At 53.9% G+C, this 16308-nt stretch overlaps 1 protein-coding gene across 1 annotated transcript in view; it reads right to left on the reverse strand.

Moving 5' to 3' along the window:
- H6PD (hexose-6-phosphate dehydrogenase/glucose 1-dehydrogenase) overlaps positions 1-15496 on the reverse strand; it is a 33680-nt gene extending 18184 nt beyond the window's left edge. The window contains 4 exon segments of the mRNA XM_073007857.1: positions 4285-4402; positions 5805-6107; positions 6109-6442; positions 10697-15496. Coding sequence (XP_072863958.1) covers positions 4285-4402; positions 5805-6107; positions 6109-6442; positions 10697-10719 — 778 coding nt within the window. The 5' untranslated portion in view covers positions 10720-15496.
- Between the last annotated feature and the right edge of the window lie 812 nt (positions 15497-16308).

Below are 16308 nucleotides of genomic sequence, written 5' to 3' on the forward strand. Positions count from 1 at the left end.
TTCCCCATGTCAGGACAGGGACCCTCCCAGCAGTGACATCCTCAGGAAGTCTCCCTCCTTCTTTCTAACAACAACAACAGGCCTTCTACACAGAGGGGAAACTAGGGCAGCGGCGAGACTGGCCCTGAGTGCGTTCCAGCAGGGAGGCCAACTGCTGAAGGCCTGGCCAGCTTGGGAGGCTGTGGAGCTCAGTGGCTAGAGGCTTGGGCTCTGAGGTGCCCGAGACCTCGGTTCCAATTCCAGCACTCCCGACAGAAAAGGCAGCCGGACCCGGACAGCTGAACACAGCCCATTAATCACATGGGCCCGCCTGTCTGCAGAGCCCTCCCGATGCCATGACGAGGGCCAGCCAGGGTCATCTCTGGGATGAAGGAGGCTCAGCAACTCTCCTTCTATGGCCCATGCTGCTTCAGAGACCCCAGCCAGGGTACCCTGGGTGGCTGTGCCTCTCAGGGGCTCACAGACTGGGACACACAGGAGGAGCACCCCAGGTCAGGCTGAGGGGAGCTGGGTACCAGATCCCTTCTTCCTTTCCTCCTCCCCACCCCCTCCGGCCTGTGCAGTAGCCTTGACTCTGCAGCAAACTCCTCTGGGCCAGAGGCTGCCGCAAGAAAAAAAAAAAAGCACTCACCCAGCATGGAGGATGGAGGATGGAGGATGGAGGGGAGGGAGCCGGGGAAGCCGGCTTCCACCCACTTAGATGTGTGCGATACGGATGGGGGAAGACATCCAAACGACCTTGCAGCTCAGAAGTCCCTTTCCTGGGGCCTGCGGCAGCTCTGGACCAGGAATGCTCCATTTCCCAGGCCTGGCTTGCAGCCTCCTCCCTTCCCAGCACTCAGGGTGCTGGCTTGGGTTACGCAGGTGCCATTCCTGCCTAGGGAGTCAGCTAGGGTTGCACCACTGTGGGGGTGGAGGGCAGCTGGGATCCACTGGAATCCTTGGCAGGGGCAGAGCACAGGGTGGGGAGTGGGGGAGAATGGCCTGTGGTGTGTGTGGGGTGGGGAGTTGGGGATAATGGCCTGCCGTGCACTTTGCCCCTCTGCTTAGCAGTCAGACCACGGGGCTCTGAATCCTGCCTTGGAAACGTTCTGCCCACGCTGAGCCCCACTGCAGTGGCGCTCGCCTGCCAAGTCCACCAAACTCCAGTAGAAGGCAGCATTTCCTCCTGTCTGTTTCCTGTCCTCACCCGGGGCAGCAGTGGCAGCCTAGGCCCTGCTGTGCTGGGCACAGGGCTCCTGGCCATGCTGGGGTGTGCTGCAGGTCTGCGGTGCCTGTCCCCTCTCTCCAGCCTGAACTACAGACGGGGGCCCCCTGAGGGACTGGCTCCAAAGCAGGACCCAGAGAAGACAGCACAGAGCAGTGCTTGGGCCAGCAGGGCTGTACCAGGCCACCTTCTTGGGATGTAGAAAGAATGTGTCCTCTGGCACGCAGGCACACAAAACTGAGAGAGACAGCAAGCAAGCTCATTCTGTTGCCAAAGCACCCTGTGTCCAAGGCCCACTTGCTGGGGGGCTGGGCACAGCAGCAGGCAGTCCCTCCCTGCTATGAGTTAGGCAGGGCCTGCCAGTAAATGGCAGGTAAACAAGCCAATGAGTGAGGCCCAAACCCCAGGACGGCTGCAGTCCTGCTGGCCACTTCTGACAAGAAGCATGGACTGAATGAGCCCCACTCTGGCCTCAGCAAAACAGGCTGCAAGCCTCCAGGACTAGTGGATCCCCCACTGCCTGTCCTGCGCTGAGGCTCCCTTTGCCCCTGGGCTGAAGGTGCAGGGCCCAGTTGAACTAAAGGCCTTGGACTCTGAAGCTTAGGAGCAGCGGACCCTCCCCCAGAGCACCACATGGCAGGCAAGGCTGGACCTCCTTTAGTCCCCGCAGCTGTGACAACAGGGCTCCAAGTGGCTCTCCCTCCTGGACCTTGAGGACAGCCAGCCCAGGCGGCTGTGTTGCTGTTCAAATTCAACATCCTCAGACTGTCTTGGCAAACAGACCCGCCCAGAGCTCCGCCTGTCTTTCTTTCATATCTTCCATGTTTCTTCCTCCAAAATCCAAAAGTACCTTTGCTAGGATAATCAGGCCTGCAATCTGCCTGGTCCCTGGCTCCACGGGACCTACACAGAACCCACAAATGGACACTACATACCAAGAAGGAAACGGTGGGAGGGTTGGAAGAACTAAGAGGCAACAGCACCAACAGGTAACGCCAGACATCATGGCTCTTCCCCAGCCCAGGGCGGGGACAGGAAGGAGTTGCCAGAAAGGGGAGAGGAGAGGAATCCTGGTCTCCCAGCCTTGCTGGGGATGGGGCCAAGTCCAGGTAGAGAAGGGCAGGCTCCACCCACTGGCTGCAGCAGGGGCAGGGCCCCCTCCCATTGTGCTCCAGGCTTTCTGCACCAGGTGCAGCTCACTTCTCTGAAGATGAAGCAGGGATAGGCCCAGCACACGTGCCTGCTGGGATATCAGGCACAGACAGGCCTGGGGGGAAACCCATGATAGGCGCCCCGTTGAGGACTGGGAAGGAAACTTGGAAGGGCTGGAGGACGATTCCCTGTGACCCACTGCAGGGGGCAGGGCCTCTTTCCTGCTGTGGGTTCTGGAGTAGAGAAACCCAGTGCCTTCTCGAGCCCAGCAATGTCCTTCAAGGCCTGGCTCGGGAAGTCCTACCTGGAATCCCACCCACCCCCGACATTGTCCCCCGACCACGCTGCCTGCCTGCAACACCCGTCACCCATTTTGTTTTCTTTTTCAAAGACAGGGGCTCACTATGCCGCCCAGGCTGGTGTCCAACACCTGAGCTCAAATGATCCTCCTGCCTCTGTCCCCGAGTTTCTGGGACTACGGGTGTGCCACAGCGCCCGGCTGCATTTTGGAGTTTGTCCCGCCAGCCAGTGTGATGAGATCATCACCCCCACAGCACCCGTGAATCTGGGCAGTATGAGGGAGCCATATCTGAGAGGCTGAGTTTTGTACCTCACTGTGGCACCTCAGCCCCGCAGAGAGCTTCTGGCACTAAATACACATTCGGAGAGGAACGGAGAAACAGCTGAAGAGAGAAACCAAGGTGGGGGAAAGAAAAAGAGAAAATGGCCCAGAGAAAGAGCAAGGTAGACAGAAAAAGAGAAACCTCCTGGCCCATCCCCGGGCCTGCCCTGTGGCGGGCACGCACTGCGGGGGCTGGGGGGGGCAGTGGCCTCGGGTGCTCCCGCTGCAGCTGCAGAAAGCGGCTGTGGGGATGAGCTGGCCACTGACGCAGCGCTGGCAGCACGGGGCGGCGGCGCCAGGCCTGAGTGCTGGGGCCAGACTATTGCCCCCAGGATCAGGCTCCACCACCTTCTACTGTGGGGCTGTGGGCTCACCACCATCTTCATTTGTAAGGAGGCTAATAACAGCGCGCACCTCACCCGGCAGCTGGGGGACTGGGGACACAGTAAACTTTGGCTGTTATCATTACTGGGCAAGAGCCGGTGCTTTCCATCTTCACGGTCAATGCTCCAAAACTTTGCTACCATCACAGAATGCCAGGTCCCAAAGGGACCTTAGCTGTCCTCATTGACAGGACATGCTCATCTCACAGCTGCAGGGAGTGACATGCTGAAGCCACCCAGCTGAAGGCAGAGGTGGGCCTGACGCAGGGCCCCCCACCTCCCGGGTGTTTACTCAGCGTGTCTGAGGTGTGTGGCAGGTGCCGGAGAGGCGGTGTCCTCCTGGAGCCTACAGGCTGGCAGGAGGGACAGGGTGGAAAAGGACGAGGCAAGGGTAACACCATACAGGGCAGGGGAGGGAGGTGTGTGGTGCCATGCGGGGGAGGGGAGCAGGTCTGCAGGGCTCAGAAAGGCTTCCTGGAGGGCCATGGAGCTGAGATCTAACAAGCGAGAGAGGGGCCAGGAAGTGAGGGGGACACGACAGGGAGTACCCCAGGCAGGGGGCGCCACGGCTGCAAGCACCACAGTCGGAGAAACCCTCACGCAGCTCCCATGGTCTCTACACACTCAAAAACTCAGGGGGTCTCAGGGGGACTCCAGCCTCTACTGCGTGCCAGTGGTTTCCTGCCTCTGTGCCAGGTCTACTTCTCTGGACGATACGCTCCCCATGGGCAGCAATGGCTACTTGGGCTTTGCCAGCTGACACCCTGGGGTTTAGCCCGGTCCAGAGCTGGGCACATGGCAGGCTCGAAGGGAGACCACAGGCCCACAGAAAACCTCCCTCTGAGAAGCGCCCCACGCCTCACCGCAGACAGCGGGCAAGCAGAGACTGGGGGACCGAGGGCGCCGGGCCAATCACACACCTTCGGCATCCACGGTCTCTTTCATGATGATCTCCACCCGCTCCACGTGGTGCCGGTTCCAGAGGCTGTCCAAAGCCTTGCGGTTCTGGTCTCGGAAAGGCAGGATCTGTGCCACGGCCTGTCAGGAGGAAGACTGGGCATGCTGCAGGTTCCTCTCGTGATGGAGGAGGAACCCTGACTCCTGGGAAGGGCTCTGACCTCTCTATTCCGTGCTCAGAGCAGAAGATGCCCTCCGAGCAGCAGTTCTGGACTTCAGGATCTCACAGGCCAGTAAAGGTTCCAAAAACTTGCAAGTGACCTCCAAACGGTTACCAGATTTGTATTTTGCCAAGAAAAGAAATAGTTAAAATTACCTATCTTCTATTACAATTTTTAATAAAATAAAGATAGGTTTAACACCAAAAATGTAGCAAGAAAAGCTTCGAATTGAGCACATTCAGTATTTCTTCTCATCTTGCCATAAACAAGTGAAAATCTCCTCAGGACTGGCCCAGTTCTGAGGACCACTACTTAGGAATCCTACTGTGGGCAACTCCAGGCAGGGTGAGATGGAAAGCCATGTCTCTGTCCTCAGCAACTACCTATGCCCACCAGCACCATGTACCAGAACACAGGGCTGCTGCGCTCTCTGCTGGGGTTCCTGGGACAGGACGCGCCCAAGGGCCTCCAAGGCATTTTGAGTGAACCGGTCAACGCACGTGTCACCCAGGAGGTTACCCCATGCCCCTGCCCAGGGCTTACAGTCCTACTACTCCCTGGTTTAAGCTCTTGTTGCCAACCTTCTAGCTCAAAACACAACTTAGGAAGAAAAAGATTTTGAAAAAAGGTAGATGGGGTAGGGTGCCGTGGCTCACACCTGTAATTCTAGCACTTTGGGAGGCCGAAGCGAGTGGATCACTTGAGGTCAGGATTTTGAGACCAGCCTGGCCAATATGGTGAAACCCCATTTCTACTAAAAATGCAAAAAATCAGCCGAGCCTGGTGATGCGTGCCTGTAATCCGAGCTACTTGGGAGGCTGAGGCGGGAGAATTGCTGGAACCCAGGAGGCGGAGGTTGCAGTGAGCCGAGATTGTGCCACTACGCTCCAGCCTGGGGACAGAGCAGACTCTGTCTTTAAAAAAAAAAAAAAAGGTGGATGGGTGCAGGAGAAGAAAGCTCGTTCTAATTCCCACAGCACACCCAACAGGAAGCCAGGTCCAGATACCAGAGTTGCTGGGCCACCTCCACAGAGGATGCAGGGCAACCGTGAGAAGCCAGAGCCCAGACTGGGAAACAAAGAGAATGGGGGTTTTTGCAGAGGACAAAAGAGGCCAGACACATGGACAAGGACCCAATAGTCCTGCCCTGCTGCTGTCTTTCTTTTACCCCCTCGCCTCCTGCCTACCTTCAAGGAGACCAGGGCAGCTCTGAGTTCACAATGCCCTGGGGCCTAGCTCCACAATGAGTGAGTGGCCTTGTTGCTGGGGTCTACCAGCATCCAGCTCACCCTAGCCCTGGCAGGCTCCACGCTAATGCTCACCTGCTTGCCCAAGTAATGGTCCACCCGGTACATCTCCTCCTCCTGGAAAAAGCTCCCGAGTTCTGTGGCCAGCTGCTGGGCTGAGAAGTGGTCATGGCCAAAGGGTTTCTCAAGGACAACCCGCAGCCAGGCGCCTGGGCCTGGCCGGCAGCTGCTGTTGATGTTGCGGGCAATGTCTGCATAGGCAAAGGGTGGCACTGAGAAGTAGAAGATCCTGCCAGCCTCCCGGAGGCCTGCGTGCTGGAGCTGTGCCTCGATGTCCTTGTTCAGGGCCTGATAGTCCTCGGCCGTCTTCAGTTGGCGGGTACCGGCTCAGCTGCAGGAACTGATCCTTTTCCTCTGCACAGTGACTTGGTGCCATGTCCTTGGGGCAGGAGAGGGATTCCAGGGCCTTGGCCATGAGCTCTTGGCCCTGCTTGGGGGCTGTCAGAGCAGCTCCATGGAAGCTAAAACTGTGGCCCCTCCCCACTTCATCCAGGTACAGCTGGAACAGTCCCTGCCATAAGTACTTCTTAGCCAGGTCCCCGGTGGCTCCCAGTAGGATTATGGAGACATGCTCCTGGAGCTCCTGGGCCTGCAGGCAGCCCAGAAGGGCCACGCATATCACCACTATGAGCATCTTCCACATGCCTGGGTGCCTGGGGTGCACAAAGAGACAGACGAGGAACAAGGAAGGATCAGACACGGTTCAGGTGGCTATGATGTGGAAACAAACATTTCCTGCCTGGCAAGAAACCACCACGTGTTTCTTGAGAAAATGTTATAGGCCCAGAGCTTGTCCCTCCCTCGTGGCGGCCTGGTTTCTGTTCCAGGAAGCCAGTGGGTAGGGAGCCTGCCCTGCAGACAGGGACTCTGCCTGAGAAAGTTAGAGACCACTTGCTAGAGATGAACCACTTTGCTGCCAGGAGCATAGGAAAGTGGCAAAGGCCACCAGGACGGGCAGCAGGCCTGGGAGTAGAGCTGTCCACTTTATATGACCAAGGCCAGTCTCCTCCAGGAGCACAGGTCACCTGGACGAGCAGGGCAGCCCCAGCCTAGGTATACTGGCGGGTCCTCAGGTGACAGCTGGAACAGTAAGAGGGTAGGACCACCTCCTCTCGCCTCTCACCTGCCTCTTCTCCATGTCTACTGGGCTCCAACTACAAAATGATGACTAATAACTGGGATGGCATAGTGACAGGAAACATGGATTCCAGACCAACTGCCCGAGTCTGAATCCCAGCTCAACCCCTTAGTAACTGCACAATTATTTAACCTGGCTGCCCCTCAGCTTTCTCACCTGAAATAGAGGTCATAGTGGTACCTACACCACAGAGTTGTGATAAAAATAAAAGGAGTTCATGCTTGTAATGAGCTTAGGCCAGTGCCTACCACCTACGAAGCACTGAGTGGTAGGTGTCATCCCGGAAGATGATACCAGCAAACACTTAGTGCTGGCACTGAGTACTTATATGCCTTAGAGCTCAATGAATCCAGACAAGAATCCTGGAAAGAACCACATGGGGTGGGTTCTGTTATAGTTCTCCCATTCTGCAAATGGCAAAGCTGAGGCTCAGGTCAATGAAGGTCCCAGGGTAAGAAAGCAGGGGAGCTGGGACTGACTGTGCAGTCACTGCATGACACGCCCAATGACCTCTCCACCATCGCTATACAGAGGAGACCAAATCTGCCTCCTGACCCTGACTTCGACCCCCTCCTCCACCGCCCCCTCTGCCTCTTCCTCATCGCTCTCGAGATCCATCTCCAAGAGGGTCCTAGTGAGTGACCAACCCAAGGTGAGGACCCAACAACAGTGTCTGAGCCAGAGTCTATAGGACACACGACGCGTCCATCACTGGAGCTTTAACTAGAGGATCGGGGCCACACGAGTGACTCCCCAGCCTTCCTCTCCCACTCTCCCTGTATCTGCCCTCACCCCTAAATACACACATGGACCACAGGACCATTCTGCTTTTTCCTCCTGCTTTCCAGTCCCTGTCCTTGGTCCTTCAAGCATTTTTTCCTCAACCGGCAATCGCCCGTCTGGAGAGAAGGAGAAGCTGCAAGGTCAGTGCAGGAGAGGGCGAGTGAGAAATCTGAAGCCCAGAGAACAGCCTGGAGAAGGAGGAGCCGCCAGCTGGCAGGCTGTGCTTCAGAGCTGCTGATCGGATCCGGGTAGCCAGGGCTCTGGACGTGCCTGGTACAACGGGAGGAGCTAAGCCCCCAGAGTGCTGGCATGGGCAGGTGGGGGAGCCCCAAGGACCAGCACCTCTGTCCCCACCCCAGAAGACTGCAGACAGCTGTGATGGATGGCCACCTGGCCTGAACTGACTCCTGGTCCTCTATTTAATCCTGTTCTGACTCTGAGATTTGCCACAGTCCTCCCTAATGAGTCCTGTTCTGGGTCCCCGGTTCTCAGGTTGGCCTCCCTTATCTGTTATGTTCCCAGCACTTCTTTAAACAAATCCAAGATACTGGGTATTACAACATGATTGTTTACTCTGTGTTTGCAAAACAACTAGAGAACAACTCTTTCCTAAATGGGTGTGGGTGCTATGTGTGGATATTTGGTTTTTTATTATATGTTTTTTAACCTTTACAGTGTTTCTCAAACTTTAATGAGCATTTGAATTTCCTGGGGATCTTTTTAAAAGGAGATTCTGATGCAGAAGGAAGGGGACCTGAAGTGCTGACAGCTGGTCCAAGAGCACACTTTGAGCAGCAAGACTCTGGAATACTGAGCAGTGCGTACCAGAGCAACGATTCTCATCAAAGGAGGGCATCAGAACAAACACGCGTGCCTCACCTCCTGCTGCCTTTCTCAAGACAAAGACATTCTGATCCAGAAGGCATAGGGTAGGTCCTAACACAGGAGTTTCGAAACAGTCTCAAATGGTTTCATGTGTCCATCCCCTTGTAAAAACTGGTTGTTCCTGAGTCCGATAATAATACCTGTGTTAACCAAGTAGTCAGCGTGTGCCAGGTGACTTAAACGCACCGTTCCAATCGTTCCTCACAACAGTCTTGCGGAGGGGGTTCTGTGAGGAGTCATTCTACAGACAAGGAAACTGGAAGGTGAAGGAAACTGTCAAGCCACAAAGCCTGGGGCCTCAATCACGATGCTAAACAGCTTCCTTAGTCAAGCAGAAGAACGAGGCATTTGGGTCCAAGGACCTGGGCTCAGGACCACTGCCTAGCTTCGTGGTCTAATTAAGTCAGCTAATTAAGCCAGGCACAGTGGCTCACGCCTATTATCCCAGCACTTTGGGAGGCCGAGGCAGGAGGATCACTTGAGCCCAGGACTTCCAGACCAGCCTGGGCAACATAGCGAGACCCCCATCTCTACAAAAAATATTTAAAAATTAGCTGGGTGTGGTGGCACATGTCTGTAGCCTCAGCTACTCAGGAGGCTGAGGACTGCTTGAGCCTGAGAGGTCCAGGCTGCAGTGAGCCATGATCGCACCACTGCACTCCAGCCTGGTGACAGAGAGAGACCCTGTGTCAAAAAAAACAAAATAAATTAAATAAATAATTAAATAAATCGGCTAATTAAATCAGGGAGATGCCCTCCACCTTTCCATAAGGGCAGGTAGGTATTTAGAGCCTTAGCACACACATTTCCTCATCTATAAAACAGGGCAAATACCATCACCCAAGGCAGGGGGTGGGGGGTGGGGGCAGCGAAGACTGAGATGATACATGTGACAAAAATGCTATACAAATGTTAATTAATTAATTAAATGCAAAGTTCCTCCTGGCCCCCAAGGGTGGTATAATACCATTGCTCTCAGGAAAAAGACTGTGAACCTGCCTCCTCTCCTGGGGCTACAGAGCCAGGCCCTGCAGCCAGCACTGGAGATCAAACCCTGGTTCCCAACTCAACACTCCCGACTAGTCTGGAAGCAGCAGGAGGAAGGCTGGCTTGGTCATCCTCCCTGCTGTCCTGACAGGGAAATAAGCAGGCCCAGAGAAGTCCAGTTAAGTCAAAGTCAGGAACAGAGGGACCCCAAACTCTGGAGCAGAGGCACCCACAGCTCTAACACATCTCCTGGGCTTCACGCCTCCTCCTTATGCTGCAAGGCCCTGCTTCAGAAGGTTTTCCTCTGAAGCACTTCTCCCCTCTGCCTCCTTGCCTACTCTGAGAGGAATGGCCTATGAAATATATCTTCTGAAATTACATACTTGAAGTTAGTCAAAGAGCATGGAAGTAGCCTTCCAAAGGCTTATCCAACTATGAATCACTTCTTTTCAAAAAATGAACAAATCAGTGAGAAAATCTTTAGTGAGAAGTTTGAGCAGCTGTAAGAGGAGGGGGCATCAGACTGGGAACTGGAATGTGCGGTGGCTCTTGTCTAGGCCCTGCCTCTAAACAACCACATAACCTTGAACAAGTCATTTAGCCTGGCTGGGCCTCAGTTTCCTCAACTAGGAAATGGGAGGGTGAGATAAAGGATCTGTGTGATCTTTTAGTGTCCCTAAGTCCTGTTTTCCGAGGAAAGGAGATCCGTACCCTATTATCTGGGAACTGCCCTCCACTTTTCTATAAGGCAAATGAGTGCTTCAAGCCTTGACCTCTGCAGCCAGGCAGGGAAACAGAACTAAAATATGAAGCCAAGAGCTGAGAACTGTGCGTCATTCAGCAGTTAAGACAAAAACTCTTGAAGCTGTGACTTACGTGTGTGGAGGATGCAATTTCATTTACAATTCTTATTTAAGATACTTGCCAGAAATACACTCACTACGAAACAAAGTGCTGTGGGGGCATCCTGTAGGGAGGTGGAAAAGACCTTCTTCTGATGGTTCATCTTAGAGCCAGGGCCGACTGCAGGCACATGACCCTGGCCTGGGCATCCTTCACTGTCTCCAACTCTACTCCTGAGAGGCTCCTACCAGTCATCCTGGGAGAGACTTACCAGTTAAAAGGCTCTGCTAACATCCCAGAAGGTGGGAGCACTGGCTTGGCCAGCCAGGGGGTTGGGATCAGAATCCAGGTTCCGGCCTTTGTTCTCACCCAAGCGGAAGAGGCACGCAGCTGTCCCCAACCAGACCCAGCATAGACAGACCCAGCCTGTGCTGAAGCTCCAGCCGCAGAGCGTTTTCTGGTAAACCACAGAAGGAAGCAGTTCTAATCCTCTTATGCCCAGCCGACAAGGGGTGGGAGAGAGGAGCTGGGAGGTAAAGGTCAATGTCTGCTGCTGCCCTGTTCCCTTTCCTGGCTTTTGACGTTACCTTCTGTGCGCCAGGCAGGAGGAAGGGAAATTTTCTTCAAATCATGACCCATGAGTTTGGAATTTTTTAAAAAGAACATGTGGGAGTAAAACAAAAGTTCAAACTAAAGATCATTTGAAACTAAAGCACACGGCGATGTGCGTAGTCTTTTTACAATAGCCAACCCAAGGTTTTTGGGGTTTTTTTGTTTGTTTGTTTTCTTTTTCGCACTCTTCCTGTTCTAGTCCATTTATGCTGAACCCATCAATGCAGATAAAAATCAAGCCTGCTATCAATGACCTCTGATCTGCATTCACTGCCCTCGTGGCCAGAATGGGGACAAAAGCTTCCAGATCGGGCTCTGGAGTCCTTGTTCCACTCTCATCTCAGATAATCCTCATTCCCATCTTTAGGTACCTGTCCTGTAATCCCAGCACTTTGGGAGACCGAGACGGGAGGATTACTTGAGCCCAGGAGATCGAGACCAGCCTGGGTAACATGGCAAAACCCCATTTCTACTAAAAATACAAAAGTTAGCAGGGTGTGGTGGCAGGTGCCTGTAATCTCAGCTACTTGGGAGGCTGAGGCAGGAGAACCGCTGGAGGTTGCAGTGAGCAGAGATCATACCACTGCACTCCTGGGTGACAGAGCAAGACTCTTGTCTCAAAAAAAAAAAAAATTAAAAAGGTAATAAATACTGAAAACTCATTACTTCCTAATCATCTGACTGCATTTCACTAATATCTATGCTCTTGATATTATTTATATCCACTGCATCTATGAGGTGAAGATATTCCATTTTAGTGTATTTGAAGTTGGCCAATGTGGGAATATTTATACCACAGATATAGGCAAAGGCTATAAATCAGGTTCCCCACTACCAACCCCACCCCTCACAGAGTCAGTTGGTAAACATTACCAGCACACAACTGCCTATCTGCCCAAGTCATTATTTACAGCCCGAACTTCCCCTAAACTCCAGACTCATGCAGTCAATTGCTATTCTGAGAGCATGAGTGGGATGTTTGCCAGACTTAATATGTACAAAACTGAACTGATTTCTCTCCCAACCTGCTTCCAATGTAGCTTTCCCCATTCTCAGTAAATGGCAACTGTATCCTTCCAGGTGTTCAGACCGAGAAACCCTGAGGTCATCTGATCTGTCAGCAAATCCTGTAGTTTCTATCTTCAAAATTATGCAGAATACAACTGCTTCTCACCACCTTCCACCACTCCACTCCAGTGCCAGCCACCGTCATCTCTGTCTGGATTACTGCAGGAACTTCCTAATTGGTCTCCTCTGTCTATCCGGACCCTCTATGGTTGAGCCTCAACACGGCAGTCAGTGACCTTTTTATAGCTCCAGCTGGATCATGCCATTCCTCTGTGCAGACGTCTGCAGAGTCTACACATTCTGGCCTTCCACCCATTACCTCTTTGAGCTCTTCTCTTACCATCCTGCCCGTCTAGGCTCTGGACGCCCAGCCTCCTGCCTCAGGGCCTTTGCACTTGTTCTCTCCGCCTGGCCAACTCCCCTATGTCCCCCACCATGTCCACATGGTTTACTCCCTCACTAACTTCAGTTCTTTGCTAAAATGTCATCTTCTCAGTGAGGCTTACTCAGACCACTCTAAAATTGTAAACCGCCCACCCCCATCCTCCTCTCCTGCTTTATTTCTCTCTGCAGTACATCGCTTTCTAATATACTGTATGATCATTACATTCATTTTGCCTATTGTCTGCCATTCCTTCCCCCAAGAGTGTGCGTGCCAATGAGGACAGGGACTTTTGTTTGTTTTGTTCTCCGCAGTACCTCCAGTATCCAAAACAAGGCCTGGCATACAGAAGGCGCTCTATAAATATCTGCTGAATGGACAAATAAATCCCATTTGCACAGGACCACTGTCATTTCTGCATTTGAAATATGGACAAAGGAATACATCTCTAATGGTGACTTCAAGCACTGTGATACAGCACACATTAGCAGCAGCTTACTACTTGGAACAATACTTTTAATAATAAAAGAGCTATTTATGGAGTATTTAACTATATGCCAAATGCTAGGCTATCAGTGTGACATGCATCATACCATTTAAATCTTGCCACAACCATATGAGGTAGGTCCCGTGATTATCCCCATTTTAGCAGTGAGTAGAGAGGAAACTAAGGCAAAGAGAAGTCAAATAATGTGGCCAGGCGTGGTAGCTCATGCCTATAATCCCGGCACTTTGGGAGGCTGAGGCAGGAAGATCACTGGAGGTCGGGAGTTTAAAACCAGCCTGGCCAACATGGTGAAACCCCGTCTCTACTAAAAATACAAAAATTAGCCAGGCGTGGTGGCAGGTGCCTATAATCCCAGCTATTTGGGAGACTGAGGGAGGAGAATCACTTGAACCCAGGAGGTGAAGGTTGCAGTGAGCTGAGATCGTGCCACTGCACTCCAGCCTGGGCAACAGAGCGAGACTCCATCTCAAAAAAAAAAAAAAAGAGAGAAGTCAAATAACTTACTGAAGGTCAAGCGATTAGAGGTGATAGGTTTTGAATACAGACAGTCTGGTCCCAGAGCTAACCTTCCTGTAAAATGTGACTACATCCCTGAATGGCAAAATGAACACTGTATTAGTGTAGATACTGAACAGTGGTTTAAACCAGACAGGCTATTTCTCTGCTCCATGAAGTCAATTTGTTCCGAACACTACCCGCGGTAACCAGCCTCGACCTCCCGGGTTTGCTTTGCCTTTCACAGTTCTTCCTTCTGACAACAGGAAGACATCATGCGTAGGCCTCAGTTGCTTTGTTGAAACCTGGAAGACCTTCAAGGGCTAGTTTTTGGAGAACTGGTTACATGAGAATATTCTGGATTCAAATCCCTGCCACTCAGTAACTATGTGCCCTCAGACAAGTGATTTAACCTCTCTGTACCTCAACCACAAAATGGGAAAACAAGTCAGTGGGAAGCAAGGCACTTAGCACAATGCCTGGCATACAGTAAGCACCCAAGAAATCCTAGCTGCTTTTTTTCTTTGAGATGAAGTCTAGCTTTGTCATCCAGGCTAGAGTGCAGTGGCACAATCTTGGTTCTTTGCAACCTCCGCCACCTGAGGCGGGGCAGTTCACGCGATTCTCCTGCCTCAGCCTCCCCAGTAGCTGGGATTATAGGCATCCACTGCCCCCAGGCCCAGCAAATTTTTGTATTTTTAGTAGAGACAGGGTTTCACCATGTTGGCCAGGCTGGTCTTGAACTCTTCAAGTGACCTGCCCGCCTTGGCCTCCCAAAGTGTTGGGATTATAGGAGTGAGCCACTGGGCCCGGCCAGAAATGTTAGTTTCTATCATTAAACCATTAGCATCACGAATGAAGGCCTTCTTGCTAGCTTCTTGAACTGCTGTTAAAACCAACTAGCTGGGCACAGCCTGTAATCCCAGCACTTTGGGAGGCCGAGGCGGTGGATCACCCGAGGTTAGGAGTTCAAGACAAGTCTGGATAACACAGTGAAACCCCGTTTCTACTAAAAAATAAAATTAGCTGGGCGTGGTGCCACGCGCCTGTAATCCCAGCTACTCAGAAAGCTGAGGTGGGAGAATCGCTTGAACCCGGGAGGAGGTTGCAGTGGGCCGAGATCGTGCCATTGCACTCCAGCTTGGGCAACAAGCGTGAAACTCCGTACCCACCAAAAAAAACCAAACAACTAACCATCCACCACAGAAAAATGCCAAGGAAAAACTCAGACAGCTTATCATGACCTTCCAATCATAATGATGAAAAATTAAAGGGATATGATGCATAATTTAAAATATGCTATCTGGGTGCGGTGCTTCACACCTGTAATCCCAACACTTTGGAAGGCTTAAGCAGGAGGATCATCTGAGCCCAGGAGTTCGAGACCAGCCTGGGCAACATAGTGAGACCACTGTCTCTACAAAAAGCCAGGCGTGGTGGTGCGCACCTGTGGTCCCAGCTACTCAGGAGGCTGAGGCAGGAGGATGGCCTGAGCCCAAGAGGTGGAGGCTGCAGGGGGCCGTGTTTGTGCCACTGCACTCCAGCCTGGGCAACCGAGCAATACCCCATCTTTTATAAAAAAGTTAAAAAAATAAAAAATAAAAAATATGCCCATTTGACACCAGTTTTCCCTCATCTGCTGCCTTTCATGGTCCATGGGCCTGTTGGGGGTGCAGGGGGAGTGGGGAAGGACACTTCTTTCCAGAAGTTCTCTCTTCTGGCTAAGCATTCAAGGTTGGGTGAACTGATTTTCAGAGATCCAGAGAGGTTTGCCTCTGGAAAACCGTTCACTGGATCCGGGTACGGGAAACGCTATGTGAAACCCGAGGGTCAATCAATGCCAAAGACTAAGCAGGTCCCGGGTCAAGCACGGAGTTCCCCCTCTCCTGTAACTCAGTTCCGGGAAGCCCAGGAAAGGACCGCTCGGCCGCTCGGAGCGACCCTGGAGGGACCCTGGCCGCCTCCTGAGCAGCCCCAAAGCCGCCAGCCAGGCTCCGGGGTTCGGCGCGGCCTCGGGCCCGGTGGCAGCGCGGGTTGGAGGCGCTGGGGCGGGGGCGGGGGCGGCGGCGGGGCCGGCCGGGGGGCGCTTACTTCCTTTCGCGCGGCGGCGCGGGCCGCTCCTCCGGAACGGCCGGGGCGGCGCTGAGGGCCCGGCCCGCTCCCGAGGGCTTCTCTGCGCCCCGGACCGCACCTCCTCTTCCGCAGGGCCCGTGGCCCCGACAGGTGCGCGTGTGACGCGGCCACGCGCCTCACGACACTCCGATACCGCCCGCGGAGGCTGCGGCGGCCACAGGGGAAGGCGCGAGGCCAAGGCCAGCCCGGCCACCGCCCCTCCCCAGGCCTCAGGCCTCCGCGGCCTCGCGCGCAGCGAGACTACGGCCCGGGCCGGGGGCGCGCGCGGCGGGGGCGGGGCGGGGGCGCCGGCGAGGCCACGCCCCCCCGCTGGCGGCCGCCGGGGCGGGGCCTCGGAGCTTCCGGGGCGAGTTGGTAAGTCCGCTCCGAGCCTCCGCCCCTGCTCTTCCCTTCGGCCGCTGGGTTGCCGTGCGTCCTAGAGCTATCCTGCCGCGTCCGAGACGCGCTCAGGACCCAGAAGTGGCCGAGGGACGTGGTTGTGTCATGGAGGGAACCAGGGGTGCTGGCGGCTCCCTACGATCTGGCACCCGCTCTGGGACTCCCCAGGCCTCGCTTTTCCCCATCTGTAGAATGAGCGGCTCGGTCCTTGCCGTCTTCAATATCCAGAGTAGGGATTTAGGAGTTGGAGCGCACACGCTGGCCAGGCCTCCGCGCACAGCTTCAGATCTCTGCCACCCCTTATCAC

This window comes from Chlorocebus sabaeus, chromosome 20 (assembly GCF_047675955.1).
Source record: "Chlorocebus sabaeus isolate Y175 chromosome 20, mChlSab1.0.hap1, whole genome shotgun sequence".
NCBI classification, from domain to species: Eukaryota; Metazoa; Chordata; class Mammalia; order Primates; family Cercopithecidae; genus Chlorocebus; species Chlorocebus sabaeus.